Below are 15,298 nucleotides of genomic sequence, written 5' to 3' on the forward strand. Positions count from 1 at the left end.
CTCCAGACAGCCCATAAGTAATGGCTGCTATGACTCTGCAAGGGTATGTGACCAGAGCACATGACTCTGACCTCCATTTTGGGTACCTGTATTTTTCCACAAACTGGTCTGAGACCCAAGTTTGAAACAAATGGTTTCCGCTATATGGAAAAGCTATATAAGGCAGGGAGTGATCTCATCTATTGTTCTTCACTCCCCCACAACTCAGCACCTGAGAGCAGCTCTGGAAGAAAAGGACTTGGAATGGGGGTGGGGAGCCCAAGCTGCAAAGTTTTAAGGTACTGTATACATGTCTCAGCAGCAGAGAGGGAGGAGGAAGGGGGAAAACAAAAAACTGAATGAGAAAAGATACTTCAGCTGGATGGGAAAGGAGGAGGGGAGTGAGAAATCAGCTAGTCAGCAAGAAAGTTTTGTAGTAAACAACTGGGATATAAAAGGAAGAAACTGCTTGTTTTAGGTGTGCTTGATTTGAGTTATTCTCCCTGCACCGCTTTGAGATCTCAAATAAATTTGGTTGTTTGCTTCTCCACCCTGGTGTGTTTATTGGCGCTTAAGCACTCTGGGCAACAAACCGCTGTTGCTTGCCTCTGGCACTGCTGTGTCTGCAACACTAGGCTGTAGCCTCTCTATTGCTGTTGGTTCATGCAGTGTTTGGTCAAGCTGCATGTAACTGCAGCTGAATGTGTCCCTGCCTGTGCAAATGCTGGTGAGAGTGTAAGTCTGGGAGTGGTCTACAGCTTATCACAGCAGCACAGTGTGAGAGGGAGCCTGGGCTGGTGTGTCAGAGGGCTCAGTGGAACCCCAGTTCCAGGTGGCACTCCAGGGGGAACCCGTCACAGCTTCAACCCATGTACCGGGAGTCAGGGCACAATGCCTGGATCAGGGAACCAAACCCAGCCAGCCCCACAGGACAGGAGCTCCTTCAACTGGGACATAGCAGTGGGGGTCAAAGAATCAAAGCAGACTACTGGGAGGTCTGGAGGGCTGCCACCTCTGAGATGCAAAAACACGGGACAGCTGCAAACCGACTTCCCAAGACAGCTATGAAGGGACAATCCTGGAGAAACATAGACATTGGCACCTCTAGCAGGGCATAGAATTAAAAAGGGATCCCAGGAGTGGGCAATGTGGGGACCCCAGGCTAGGTTGCAGAGGGCTGGTAAATGGAGGGAGGTGTGGGGACCACTGCCAGCAGTGTGTGTAGGAATGTAGGGATTGTGTGTGTATGGGAGGAAGAAATGCAGGGGCTGTGTAAGATGTTGCAATACAGGAGCTGTGGGAGGAGGCAGCAGTCAGGGCTGTGCGTGTGCAGAGCAATGCAGGGGCTGTGAAGGGGGGTGTTGCAAGGGATGGGCTGCGTGCAGGGGGAGGGGGTGAGCGCCGTATTCCCCCGGCCGCCCCGCAGAGGTCCCTGCTCTCCCCGCAGCCCGGCCAGGCTCGCCCCGCAGCGCGCTCAGCCGAGGCGGAGGGAGGGGCGGAGCTCGGCGAACATGGCTGCGGAGGGAGAAGGAGGAAGCCGCCAGGCCGTGCAAACCCTGCAGGTACCGGCGGGGCGAACTCCGCGTCTGCCGGCTCCTGCGGGCTGTGAGCGACGTACCCCAGGTTACCGGTCTAGTCTCTGGCGGAGCGGGGCTTTGAACGCTGCTTTCGGGAGTGTTAGGCCGGTGCCTTAACCGCCAGGCTGCCTGCCCCCTTAGGCAGCCGTGGCTGCAGTTTACTGATGTGATCGGTCCCCCCGTGCCCCCCGTCCTCACAGGAATTGGTCGATGGCCTGTACTATCTCCGGGATCGCTACTTCGAAAGCCACAGCGTGGAGGATGCTGGGAGAAAGCAGCAGGACGTGCTGGAGGAAATGGAGAAAACGCTACAGCAGATGGGGGCGATAGATGGTAACTGGGTATCAGAGGGAAATGCACCCCCTGCCCTAGAGGGGAAAACCTGGCTCCCCATTCCCCATCCCCATGAGCTAGCCAGACCTAGGGCCCCCTGGGGCTGGATTGGATCCGGAGCCCCTTAGAGGGGAAAATCCCCATGCTCCATTCCTCACCCCCTGAGCCAACTAGTCCCCCGCCCTGGGGCTGGATTGGAGCAGGTGACCCTAGAGGGGTAAGGACCAGTGTCCCATTTCTCACCTCCTGAGCCATCCAGCCCCCTGCCGCGGGACTGGAGGCGAGCTGATGTCCCCAAGAGGAGAAGGGCCCCTGCCCCATTCCTCACCCCCTGACCCAGCCAGCCCACTGCCCTGGGCCTGGAGGGGATTTGTGCCACAGGCTATGCCCTCCCTTTGCGTCTCTGTCTCTCCAGGCTGTTCCCAAGGCCGGGCTTGGGCGCTGATGCTGAAGGGGAAGGCTCTGAACGTTACACCCGACTACAAGCCCCAGGCTGAGGAGCTGCTGGCTAAGGCTGTGAAGCTGGACCCGGAGCTGGTGGAAGCCTGGAACCAGCTGGGCGAGGCCTACTGGAAAAAGGGCGACATCACAGCAGCCCACACCTGCTTCTCTGGGGCTTTGGGGCATGTGAGTCCCACCCCGAGGCATCCCGGTGGGCTGGTTTAGCTGATCCCAGGGGGTAGAGAAGGGAGAGACCCGGTTGTCCGATGGGAGGCTGGGTAGCTGGAGCCAAAGGGCCAACCTGGTGGAGGGGTGAGGGGCTGATTCCAGGAAGGGGAGCCAGGGCTGGCTGGGCTAAGGGGCCGATTCAGGAGAGGGGAGGGGAGGGAAGGGGAGCCAGGGCTGGTCAATCTGAAGGCAGAGAGGGCATGGGTGGGGAGGCAGGAGGCCGGGCTGAGGTGCTGACCCTGGCGCCGTGTCTCTCCCCAGCGGAAGAACAAGGTCTCGCTGCAGAATCTGTCCATGGTGCTGCGGCAGCTGCGAGCCGAGAGCACAGAGCAGCACGCCCAGAATATCATGGACAGTGTCCGTCAGGCCAAGCTGGCTGTCCAGATGGACGTGCAGGATGGCCAGTCGTGGTGTGAGTGACAGCCCCTTTCTCCCCTCCAAGCATTGCTCCTGCTCACTCCCTGCCTCAAAGGACACTGGGACCCCACATGGCACCAGCTGGGAGGGGCCCAGGCTTCTCAGTATGCTCTCCAACTTCCTGCCCGTCACCTGACTCGGGGTAGAATAGTATACCCCAGCGATATCCCTGCAGTCAACCCTCCATTCTCAGCTGTAGCCATCCATTCCCCTCAGCTATATCCCTCCACCCATCCATCCTCAGCTATAGCCATCCCTCCACCCATCCTCAGCTGGAGTCATCCATCAGTCCTCTATTCTTAGCTATATGCCTCCAACCAGCCAGCTGTTCATCTTCTTTGACGGCCTGTGTCCATTTGTTCTCTGCGCTAACCTCTGTGTCTCTCTGCCGCAGACATCCTGGGAAATTCCTACCTCTGGCTGTTCTTCAACACAGGTCAGAACCCCAGTATCTCCCAGCAGGCCCTAAGTGCGTATGCCCAGGCGGTAGGTACTGCCCTGTCTTCTACTTGTTGCAAGGGAGCCTTGTGCTGCAGGGAGCAGGGCAGAACGCTCAATGGGGATGCTCTGATAATGATTTCCTCTCTATCCTAGGAAAAGGTGGATCCTACAGCATCCTGTAACGCAGACCTGCACCTCAACAGAGCTACGGTGAGAAGGTGGGAGGGAGGGGAGTGGAAGGTGTGACCAAAAGGTGTCAAGGTCTCAGAGGGGCGCTTTCCCCTGGGAGGCAGTGCCAGCATCAGTTCCCCAATGTGGTTTTAGGGGCTCTGTGTCCCTGTGTTTGCTGCCCCCTTCTGGAAGGCATGAGCTCTGTATGTTCTGGTCTAACCATTAGACCCCACTCCCCTCCCAGAGCCAGGAATTAAACCCAGGAATCCCGATTCCCTGCACATACTGCTCTAACCTAGTGGGCTTCCCCCTATCCCCCTCACACCTTGAGCCAGGAATGGAAACCAGGAGTCCTGGTTCCCAGCCTCCTCACTCTAACCCACTAGAGTCCTTGTGCCAAGCCCCACTGCTGTAACCCTCGCACTGTGCTGTGTTTCTCTTGGGTCAGCTGCATAAATATGAGGAGAATTATACGGAGGCCCTGGAGGGGTTTTCCCGTGCGACAACCCTTGACCCAGCCTGGCCTGAAGCCCAGAAGCGCCTGCAGCAGCTTCTGGATTTCCTGGAGCGACTCACCAGCCTCCTGGAGAACAAGGTAGAGCATCTCTCCTCGTCCCTGCTCTTCCCTGCCTGGCTTACAGGGAGACATGTCTCAGTCAGTGACCCTGCCCTCCTTCCTCCCCCTGCAGGGCAGAGTGAAGGTTAAGAAGCTGCAGAGCATGTTGGGAAGCCTGCGCCCATCCCACCTGGGCCCCTGTGGGGATGGGCGGTACCAGGGGTCCTCAGGCCATAAGGTGGCACTGGAGCATCGGCTCCTGAGCGCCTTACAGCCGGGTGTGAACACTGGGGCTGTAGTGCTGGGCAGGGTGGTCTTCAGCCTCACCATGGACGAGAAGGTGCCCTTGTGAGTACCACCTGTCCATCCATCCATCTGTAGTGCTTTTTGTTGATGTTGCCTATCCTCCTGCTGTCCATCTGTCCGTCCTGAGCTATGTTGATCCGTCCATCTTGCTACCCATCTGTCAGTCCTGAGCCCTGTTCGTCCTGCTGTCCATCTGTCAGTCCTGAGCTCTGTCCATCCTTCTGTCAGTCCTGAGCTCCATTCACCCACCCGTGTTTCCTCAGTGCTGTACACCCATCCAACCATTCTCATAGCCATCCATGTGGCCTTCCATCCATCCATCTATGCATCCTCAGCACCATCCGTCTGTCCCCTCACCTCCTGTCCCATCACCTTACTCACACTCTCGCCTGGTTTTCTGGCAGCACGTTCGGCCTGGTTGACTCCAAGGGCCCCTGTTTTGCTGTCACTGTCTATAACATGGTCCAGAGCTGGGGTGTGCTCATCGGCGACTCACTGGCCATCCCTGAGCCGCACCTCCGGCATCACCACGTCCAGCACGAGGGCAAGGTGAGTGTGGCCCGGTCCTCCCTGCCCCAGGCTTAGTACTGGAGGGATTCCTAGGCCTGGCCCTGCGGGAGGAGGGATATGGGAATTCACCAGAAATAGGTTGATACAGAACTGTAGCCCTTCTTCAGTTTAAGGGTTAATCCCCACTCTTTCTTCATGCCCCTCCCTCCACCTGTTTCTTCCCACCCCCACTGCGATGGCTGGAGGCATGAATGAACTCCACACTTCCTGTCTGCTAAGTGCATCACTTCCTATGTGAACTGCTAGACCTCAGTTACAGGGCCACGGATGCCAGAATGATGGGGACTTTCTCACAGCACGGTGCGGGCGATGTGTCTTTCTCAGCCCCCTTTATATGGGGTAGAGGAAATGCCTTTAAATTGGGGGAGAGGGGTTGCAATTCCCTACCACAATATTCACCCCCACGTCCAGGGAAGCAGAAGCCCACTAGTTGCCCAGCAGGGAAAAAGTTAATTTTGACTCTGTTGCTGGGAGATTGGGCACCTACTCCCTCACTAGAGCACATCTCAGTCTTCTACAGGAAGGTGGGAGGACGACACACTGGCTCTTCAGGTTTTTTACAGCTGCCTATGGGATTTGGGCTCCTGACACCTGTTAAATTTGGGCACCCAGATCCTGTAGGCAGGTTTGGAACCCTCAGCACATGAAATGAAAGTCACCATCAGTAGGAGTTAACAGTGGAATTTGCCCAGCCTCATAGATGGGTGGGGAAATTTCAATCCATGATGTGCAAACATCCATCATAGGATTCCAGAGCTAACCGCCCTTCTGACTGACTTCTCTGTCTCCACGGTACCCCCAGAGCTTCTCCTTCCCTGAGATCCGTGTGGAGACCCCACTCCTGCTGGTGGTGAATGGCAAGACGCAGGGACCTGGCACCCAGGCGGCAGCTAGAGTGGCATACCAAGTGCAGAGCGAATGATGCCCTAGGGAGGGAATGTGCGAAGATAGCTTCTTGCCCTCCCTGCTACTGGAAGGGTCAGACTTGTCCTGCTGTTTGCTGCCCTCTGGTGGATCCCATGAATATAATGGCTTAGAGAGGCTTGTAGGGCTGGCAGGGGATTTACAACTGGGTATTGGGGCAAAGGATGGGGACTGAGAATGGGGTGATTTCCCCCCCACCCACACACACACACACAAAGAGGAACAGAGGCCCCTCTTTTCCCATTCTCTCTCCACTCAACATGGCCATCTGTCCCATGGCAATGAGCTCTACCCAAGCTCTGCCCCTGGAACCTCAATAAACCACTCCAATGGGCTGATCCCTGGTGTGAAGAAATTGCACTGGGACTAGGAGACCCCTACCAAGCCCACCAATGCCTCCATCAGCACCTGTGCTGTGCCCTTTCTCCTCCTCCCTTTTTCCACACTCTCCCTTCCTGTCTCCTTCCCATGGGCTGGAATCACTGGCCCCGATCCCCCACGGTTTGTCTGGCTTATGACGTAGGGACAGTCAAAGATGATTAAGGGGTGTTGTAGGTGCCTAGTCCATGTGGGTTTGGGGGTTGGACTTTTTTAGGGCTCTTTCACAGCAGGTCTGGCCCGAGGCCCTGCTCTGTGTGTGTACAGAGTTGGTCTGGCCCGGGGGCCCGGCTGTCTGTGTGTACAGAGCAGGTCTGGCGCGGGGGCCTTGCTCTGTGTGTGTACAGAGCAGGTCTGGCCCGGGGGCCCGGTTCGGTGTGTGCACAGAGCGGTGGTATATTTATTTTGAAAGGTTTGTTTTGTTTTATAATTTTATATGTTTAAAGGTTTTTTTTTTTCTTTTGTAATGAATAAAATCAGTTATGGAAGAGGTTCATGGTCGGTGAGTCATGTCAGTGCATCCATCCCCCTACACAACCACCTGTCTGCCTGTTTCTTTAACAACTGTTCGATATCCCCAATGTTTCGATTATTTCTCTCGGGAAGGCAAATGGAGATGCAGCCCTGATTAGCTCTGACTCTGAGCAGCTGGTCAGGCCCCTGGGATTAAGGCAGCCCTATAGGGCAAAGGGAAAACTACTCAGCTAGAAGAGGTTACTCGGGCAGATGCACAGACAGTTTGCACAGCGAGTAGACACGAGCGGCTGGCCCATGTCAGTCCACTCACGCTCCTGAGGCTCAGGCTGCGGGGCTGTTTCACTGTTGTGTAGATGTCAGGGCCTTAGGACCCTGTGAGATTGGAGGGTCCCAGCTATCTAGTTGCTGTGTAGACATCCCTTATATCCTCCAAATCCCTCTCAGCCGCTCCCTAACCTGGTGGATCCCTAAACTGCGGTCAGTGGGCCTGCTCCAGTCCCCTCAGTCCTGACCCCTTGCTCAGTCTAAGCCCTGGAGGAGGAGACGCTCCTGCGTACTCTAGAGCAGCATTTCTCAACCTTTTTTCATTGGCGGGCTCCTAAAATGTTTCGAATGGCGATGTAGACCCCTTTGGAAATTTCTAGTGGCGGCATAGAGTCCATTGGCAATCTATTGTCTGTATGTATAGCTGGATTCTGGTCAGTATGTTTTCAGTCTAAGTCTTTCGTGGACCCCGGAGATATAGTCCGTAGCGCTGCCCCCCCACTCCCTCCAGCACTGGTTGGAGCACTTACCTGGGATGGGGGAGACCCAAGTTGAGATCCTCACTCTAGGGCCCTGCCTGCTGGGTGATTGTGGGTTGGAGGGAACATTCTGATCCTGGTCTTTTCTCAGCCTCCTATGGGTGTCGAATAACCAAACAGAGGTGAGCTGGTGGGACTGACTCTATAGGTCAGTGGTCAGGGCATCCAGCCAGGAAGGGGAAAGTCAGGCTCAAGTCCTCGAGCCAAGGACTGCATCATACAAAGCGGAACAGCAGAGACAAAGAGCCAGCCCTGCTGCACAGCCCCGCACCCCTGCATGGTAGCAGAACCACAGACAAATATCCTGGAAGTTCCCCTTACTGGGACAGCCGCAAGGATCCACCCAGCTCCACAGGGCCAGGCTTCCCCTTCTCGGCTTGGGAGCGCCAGCGATTCCTGTCTTCGGTTCCCTGGCTGGGCCAAACTCCTGCAGGAGGCTTGTTCCATCCCTGCAGGGTGCAGTGTCCTCCGACCGGATCTGCAGCAATACCAGGCAGCCTTTCCAACCCAAGGGGGCCCTTTATCAGTCCTCTGGCTGCATGCCGCCAGGCTTTGAGTTAGTAGGAGGGAGGCAGGCTTGGGTTACAGTTCCTGTTAGTAAGAGCCAGGACCTGTCCATGCCCTGCTCGCCGCACCCCAATCTGCTCTCTTTGGCCCTCACCCCACCCGCCTTGTGTTGGACCCTGATGAAATAGGCTCCCTTTCAGTAGTGATGCCCACCTGCTCTGTGCAGCGGGGCCCATGTGTAATGAGTGGGCTCATTCCCAGGAGAGCAGGGGTCCAAAAGCTGAATGCACCCTGGAGACACAGCTCTCGTCTCCACCTGGGAATCCCAGTCCTGACCCACCCTATCCTGACCTACAGCCCCAACCCCTCCCACGCTGCAGAAGAAGGAGCAAAACCCTCAATGTCACTGCCAATCTGATCTGGGGGGAAATTTCTTCCCCACTCCACACAGAGCAATCAGTTAGACCCAGAGCATGTGAGCAAGAACCAGCCAGTCAAGCACCTGAGACAGAATGCTGGGTGCCACCTCAAAGCCCTGGTCCACTCGATCCGATGTCCCATCTCTAGCACTGGCCATCCCTGATGCTTTGAGAAAGAGACAACACCACAAACAACTTCTCCCATACAAAAACCCAAACTCAAACCAAGCCAAATTTCTTTTTGGGGGGTGGGGTTCCCTTCCTGACTCCCACAGGTGACTAGCTGAAACCTGGAAGCATAAGCTTCTAGGAACATCAGACATAAACCAGAAAAGAGCTTCAGGGCTGCCAAACCCTGCCATCCTCTGCTGTGAAGGGAGCTGGGCAAGAGGGGGTTGATATCTGCTCTCTGAGCTCCTTGGTCCCTCTTGGCACTTGGTCTTTGGGGTGTGTAAGAGCAGCTAGACCTGGATTTGATCCCTGGATGAACTGTGGACACCCAGGGGAATGTTGGGGAGAGTCGCCCCCGTGCTTTTCACACAGCCCCAACACAAACACCCCACACCAGATATCCCCTCACACATACTCACTGCCCACATTACCCTTTGTCACACAGTCTTCCATAGAGCCTCCCCCCCAGCCCTCTCACATTACACACTCATACAGACCTCCTCACCACATACACAGTCCCCCCCACCCCCATATACAAGACTTGGTAGGTGTCAATATGAGGCCACATTGAAAGCCTCCAGTGCCAGCCCCTTGGGCATATGGCGAATTGTGATCAGGGATTGGCAGTACTAAGGCAATGCTCTGCCTTCCAGGAGGTGCTGGGTTCTTTCACTCCACACACAGTGCAGGGTTCATTCCCTCCAGCAGGCAGCATCAGGGCCACACCCCACCCCTCAGTGCCAAGCGAGCCATCCCCTTGCGATGTTCCTTACTGGCTGCTCCCATGCCAGCCTTCCCCAGAGCTGGCTGCATCTCAGCAAAAGATAAAGCATCTCCGTGCAGTGTCACTGTGTGGCTGTTACTGAGCTCCTCTGCACCAGAGCTGGTTGCATCTCACCTGTGCTGTGTACATGGTCAAAGGGGGAAGGTGCTTTATGAGCCCAGACCAAGTGTAGCCCTCACACTGCAGTGGGATGATGTGTTTCTTCTTTGCCAAGCCAAGGGAAGAGCAGAACTCTTTATGGGATCTCCATTGTGTGGGTCCTATATTCAGCCGGCCCCACGTTAATCATTATTATTAATTAGCTAGGAGGTTGCACGCTTCCCTGTTTCTCTAGGCCAAGCTGTTCACCCAGCTTGGCCCTGTTCCCACTCTGGTCAACCTCCAGCCCCCACTCTGGTCGGGACCCAATGGACGAGGGTGAAAATTGGAAAACTGGAAAAATTCACCATTTAAAATCAGGTTTTTCCAGTTTCTGCCAAAATAAACAGGGTAATCTCCGGGGGGCTGGCTGGAGTGGTGGGTGGAGCCTGGTGGAGGCAGGGCCTGAATGGAATGGGGGTAACAGGCCAGGCTCGGGGGCTGGATGAAGTTGGGGTGATGGGCTGGCGGGAGTGGAGGTGATGGGGACTGGACTGGACTGGGTGGGGTGAGGGGTCTGGGTGGAGAGGTTGGGCAGATTGGGGGTGAGGGTTGTGGCTGAGGAGTGATGGATGGAGTGGGGGAGAAGGGTGTGGCTTGTGTAGCCGTGCTGGAGGATATAGACTGGGGAGCTCAGAATATGTCGACCCCCCCCCACAGTGAGGGACTTGGGCACCTGGGGGGGGCATATATGAGGAACTCAGAACAGAGCTGTTCCCCCTACAGAGAGGAACTAGTGTGGCTGGGATGTGAGGCATAGACAGGAACCTTAGAATGGGACGATCTCCCTTGTCCCATGCTCTGTCTGCTTAGGGTGGTCTCAACTCCCTTTTCACTGAGCTAGACCCAGATTCTTCCCCCTTGCACCTCAATAAACTATCCCAATAGGCTTACCTATGTGGGAATAAATCTCACTGGGATTAGGAGACCCCTATCGAACCCATCAAGGTCCCCTTCACCTGCACCTCTTCCCTGTCCTGTCACCCCAGGGCGGTAGTGACACCTCCTGCTCTGTGCAGTAGGTCCCATGTGTAATGAGTGGATTGATTCCCAGCTGAGCAGGGGTCCATATGAACCTGCTGAGATTATAGCTCTGCTCATCATCAGAGACCAAGAGCTAAATGGATCCTGGAGACTCAGCTCCCTTCTCTGCGCATGGCCTCCCATCCTGACCCACAGCCCCCACCCCTGGCATCTGCCCTCAGCTCTCAGGAGATGAGATAACTTTTCTTTTTAATTGCCTGGCTCCAACTTTTCAAGCAGGAGCCAGCAGTAACTTCAGCTCAGCTCTTTAATTGGCATCACCAGCAGCCCAGGTCATCAATACCCAGAGCGAGAGGCATTCAAACATCAAAACAAGCTAATTCCACCAAGGGATTTGCAGTCTGGGCTCTGTGATTTATTAAGTGCTTCTAACCCCCAAGAAAGATACTGGGCAGGGACCCCTCAGAGATGGACAGCCTGTGTTAATGCCAAGAGTTGACACAGCACAGGCAGTGGGCAAGGCCGGCTCCAGGCACCAGTGGAGGAAGCATGTGCCTGGGGCAGCACATGCTAAGGGGCCGCATTCCCTCCATTCTTGAGGCGGCACAGTCCGAGGGTTGTTGTGGTTTATTTGCTTCAGCAGTTCAGGCTTTTTTGTTTGTTTGTTTTTGCTTGGGGTGGCAAAAATAGTAGAGCCGGCCCTGGCAGTGGGTGTGAGATCTAGTGGTCAGAGAGCTGGTCTGGGAGCCAGGACTCCTGGGTTCTTTTCCCAGCTCTCAGAGGGCACTTGGGTCTAGTGCAGTGGTTCTCAAACTTTCATACTGGTGACCCCTTTCACATAGCAAGCCTCTGAATGTGACCTCCCTTATAAATTAAAACACTTTTAAATATGTTTGACACCATTATAAATGCAGGAGGCAAAGTGGGGTTTGGAGTGGAGGCTGATATCTCACAACCCCCCCATGTGATAAACTTGTGACCCCCCTGAGGGGTCCCCACCCCTGTTTGAGAACCACTGGTCTGGTGGGTCAGAGCAATGTGGTAAGTGAGTAGTCAGAGCTCCTGGGTTGTATCCATAGCTCTGGTAGGGGACTGGGATCTAGTGAGTTAGACTGGTGTGGTTGGTTGTCTGGACACCTGGGTTAGAGTTTAAAGCCAGAAGGGACCAACAGATCACCTAGTCTCAACATCTATAGATCTCAGGCCACCAACACTGCCTAGCAACTGAAACTAGACCAAGATATTACAAACCTCAGGAGGCAAACTGTGAAATGTCACTGATGGAGAATGGCGGGGACTGATGTTCTCCAGTCCCTAAGGCCCCCACAATGGCAGGGAAATGATTAAAGGAGATACGCTCAGCTCATCTTGGCAACTGACCTGTACCCACATGCAGCAAATGAATAGGGTGACCAGATGTCCCATATTTTATAGGGACAATCCTGATTTTTGGGGTTTTTTCTTATATAGGCACCTATTACCCCTCACCCTGATCCTGATTTTTCATACTTGCTGTATGGTCACCCTGCAAAGGAAGGTGGAAAACCCCAATGTTACCGCCAATCTGAGCTGGGGAAAAATACTTGCCCCACCTCACACACATTGACCAATTTGTAGCCCATGGGACTGGCTTGCCTTCATTGTATTCAGCTGTAATGGCAAGGAGCCTACAGGCTTCTATCCTGTAAGACATTAGGTTCCCCAAATTAGCAGAAGTATAGTCCAGAATAGTTGGTCTGTGACATTTGGCATAATTTGGATAAATGGCCTGACAGTTACCCTTAGATTTTGGGGAACTAGGGACAACTTGTTCAATGGCAGGTAAACAGCAACCGCAGGAACATGGAGGTGATAACTGCCAATCTGTCTGAGGAAGAGGTGACGTATAGGATCAGGAGTTAAATGGCATTAATATGTTAATCTCTAGGATCAGTTCACCCTGATGTTAAGAGGGCAAGGAAGTTCGATTTGGGCATAGAAGGCTGAGCATTAGCATGAATATTCATAATGGCGCCAGGTCCTATAATAGGGCAACCCACCATGCGAATGGGGAGCTTTTCCATCATTGGACCCTTCAGCTCTATTGTTACCTATCATCAATCTTGGGCATTGAGGAACCTGGACCATCGGCATGTGTCAAGGTTCCTTCCCCACTCGGAACTTCAGGGTACAGATGTGGGGACCTGCATGGACACTTCTAAGCTTAATTACCAGCTTAGATCTGGTATCGCTGCCACCACCCACAAGCACTACTTTTCTCCCCTGGGTAGTCTTGAGAGACTTCACCAATTACCTGGTGAACCTAGATCCAAACCCCTTGGATCTTAAAACAAGGAGAAATTAAGCATCCCCCCTCCTTTCTCCCACCAACCCAACTCCTGGTGGATCCAGATCCAACCCCCTTGGATCTAAAAACAAGGAAAAAATCAATCAGGTGTTAAGAGAAAGGCTTTTAATTCGAGAAAAGAAAGGTAAAAGAAAATCCCTCTGGGAGAGATTAGCATACCAGCTACTCTCACAGACAACAGATTCAAAACACAGAGGATGTTCCCCTGGGCAACAACTTTAATACACACAAGAATACTCAAATTTGATAATTCCCTTAATGGTACCAAGACAAGTTACAAAGAAAATAAACATAAACCTATTTATCCCATTCTAAAAGTTACTACTTTGATAAGAGGTTGGTTCCTTGATCTTCTTTTCACTCTAGCTGAAACTGAAACTCTAAACAAAGAAAAACTTGCCTCTTTCTTTTGAAACATCTTGCTCCCCCATTAGTTCCTCTGATCAGGTGTCAGCTAGGCTAGGTGAACTTCTTAACTCTTTACAGGTAAAAGAGGCATTAACCCTTAACTATCTCTTTATGACAGCATGCCAGGGACAGGAATGGTTCTTTGTCTCTTACCGCCAGGTCCAGAAAGAAAGGTGGAGGTATGGAAATCTAAGAGCATACGCAAAGAATGATACACAGATACCCCTGATACTGTATTATTCCTATCTGTTTATGCGGCTCAGAGCTTTTCTGACTTTATTACTGATTTTAATAAAAACCTCTAAGTCTTTGCTTTGACCTACACCTTGATGATATTTAATTAGCTGATTTTAGTTCTGTGTTGCCTGATTCTGGAACAAGAACCCGCTGATCCTCAGTTTATTAATCAGGTCAACTGGCAACCAGAACAAGTGTTATTGACCATTGAAAGAATCAGGCAACAAATTAAACCTTGAGCATGTGAGACAGAACTGCCAACCAAGTGCTTGAGAGAGAGTTTGGCATCCACCCTATCCAGTGTCCCATCTCCAGCTGTGGCCATGCCAATGCTTCGGAGCAAGAAGACAAGAATACAAACAATCCCACTCCCAAATAGATTTTTTGGGTGGGTGGGAGTCTCTTCCTCACCCCTGCAGGTGAGCAGCTGAAACCCCGAAATTTTTTAGAAACATTAGATGTGAACCACCAGGGACCTTCAAGGCAGCCAAACCTTTCCTCTCATCTAACTAAAGAGTGGTACAGAATTGAATCAAGAGGACTTTGAATTTGGAGAGATCCAAAGACAACATCAGTTGTGGATTAACCCTAAAGTCTCTGCAGAAGGAAAATCTAGATTGAATATAAAAACATTTGTATTAAAATAACAATATGATTAAATTCTACAAACAATTCTTACATGTAAAAAGAATGTTTAGAGTCAATTGATAATCATACTATTTATTGATTATTGAATTGTTTATTTATTATTGAGGTAACCCATAGGAGCCCCAGTCACAGACCAGGGCCTCATTGTGCTAGGAGCTGCACAAACACAGAAGCAAAAAAGAGTCCCAAACAATTTACACATATTTTCCAGATTAGATTAAAATGGCGGATTAAGAGTTACAATTTATATTAATGTTGAGACTCGGAATGCAAAATTAATAATTGTGTGCTATGTTAATTCCTAGATTTGATTAAAATATAAAATTAATAACTATATTATAATTTTGATTAAAATAAAAAATACTGAAGATATCCATTCCTATATTTAATTAAAATAAATTAATAACTGTATATGCTATCCATTTCTACCTTCAACTTAAATAATAAATGCATAATTATATACTAGAATAGTAGAAGATTAGGGTTGGAAGAGACCTCGGGAGGTCATCTAGTCCTCTTTTAATTAAAATAATAAATTAAAAATTAGACATTTTATTCATTCCTACATGCAGTGAAATTAGTTACTTATTAACATTGATAAGTTAGTAATTAATATTAAGTGAAGGCTGTACTGATTTCTATATTTACTTTATATATTAAATTAATATTTACATATCATGTTAATTTCTAGATTTGATTAAATGTTGGATTAATAAGTGAACATTGTGATGATTTCCAGATTTGTTAAACATGATACATTAATAAGTATATAGGATATGAATTCCTATTATGCTCAAAATAATGATACAGTCTCATTTTTCATTACCATAGTAATTTTGGAATTATATATTACTTTTTTATATATTTGTTTAAAATATTAAATTATTAAATACATTTTGTACTATTTTTCTGATTTGATTAAAATACTAACTTAATAATGATACATTATATTTTCCAGATGTGGTTAAAATATTAAGCTAACATTTCTATATTTTATTAAAATATTCAGTTAACAATTGCATATATTTTTAGATTTGGTTTAAATATGACATTT

At 51.2% G+C, this 15,298-nt stretch overlaps 1 protein-coding gene across 4 annotated transcripts in view; it reads left to right on the top strand.

The window, feature by feature from the left end:
- LOC127031116 (tetratricopeptide repeat protein 5-like) overlaps nt 1–15,298 on the top strand; it is a 26,302-nt gene continuing 11,004 nt past the window's right edge. The window contains exons 1-11 of one of the 4 annotated variants that reach the window (XR_007768505.1): nt 1,463–1,541; nt 1,757–1,889; nt 2,305–2,516; nt 2,820–2,970; nt 3,370–3,461; nt 3,570–3,626; nt 4,036–4,182; nt 4,277–4,491; nt 4,854–4,998; nt 5,822–6,554; nt 6,674–6,814. Coding sequence is in view for 3 of the 4 variants with exons in the window: in XM_050917880.1 (XP_050773837.1) it covers nt 1,491–1,541; nt 1,757–1,889; nt 2,305–2,516; nt 2,820–2,970; nt 3,370–3,461; nt 3,570–3,626; nt 4,036–4,182; nt 4,277–4,491; nt 4,854–4,998; nt 5,822–5,941 (1,323 nt within the window). In the remaining variant the exon portion in view is untranslated. Of the gene's footprint in view, nt 279–1,462; nt 1,542–1,756; nt 1,890–2,304; nt 2,517–2,819; nt 2,971–3,369; nt 3,462–3,569; nt 3,627–4,035; nt 4,183–4,276; nt 4,492–4,853; nt 4,999–5,821; nt 6,815–15,298 lie in introns of those variants that run through there. The other 3 variants (XM_050917881.1, XM_050917880.1, XM_050917882.1) reach the window with 3 other exon arrangements.

The sequence above is a fragment of the Gopherus flavomarginatus genome, chromosome 11, assembly GCF_025201925.1.
Source record: "Gopherus flavomarginatus isolate rGopFla2 chromosome 11, rGopFla2.mat.asm, whole genome shotgun sequence".
Classification (NCBI taxonomy): domain Eukaryota; kingdom Metazoa; phylum Chordata; order Testudines; family Testudinidae; genus Gopherus; species Gopherus flavomarginatus.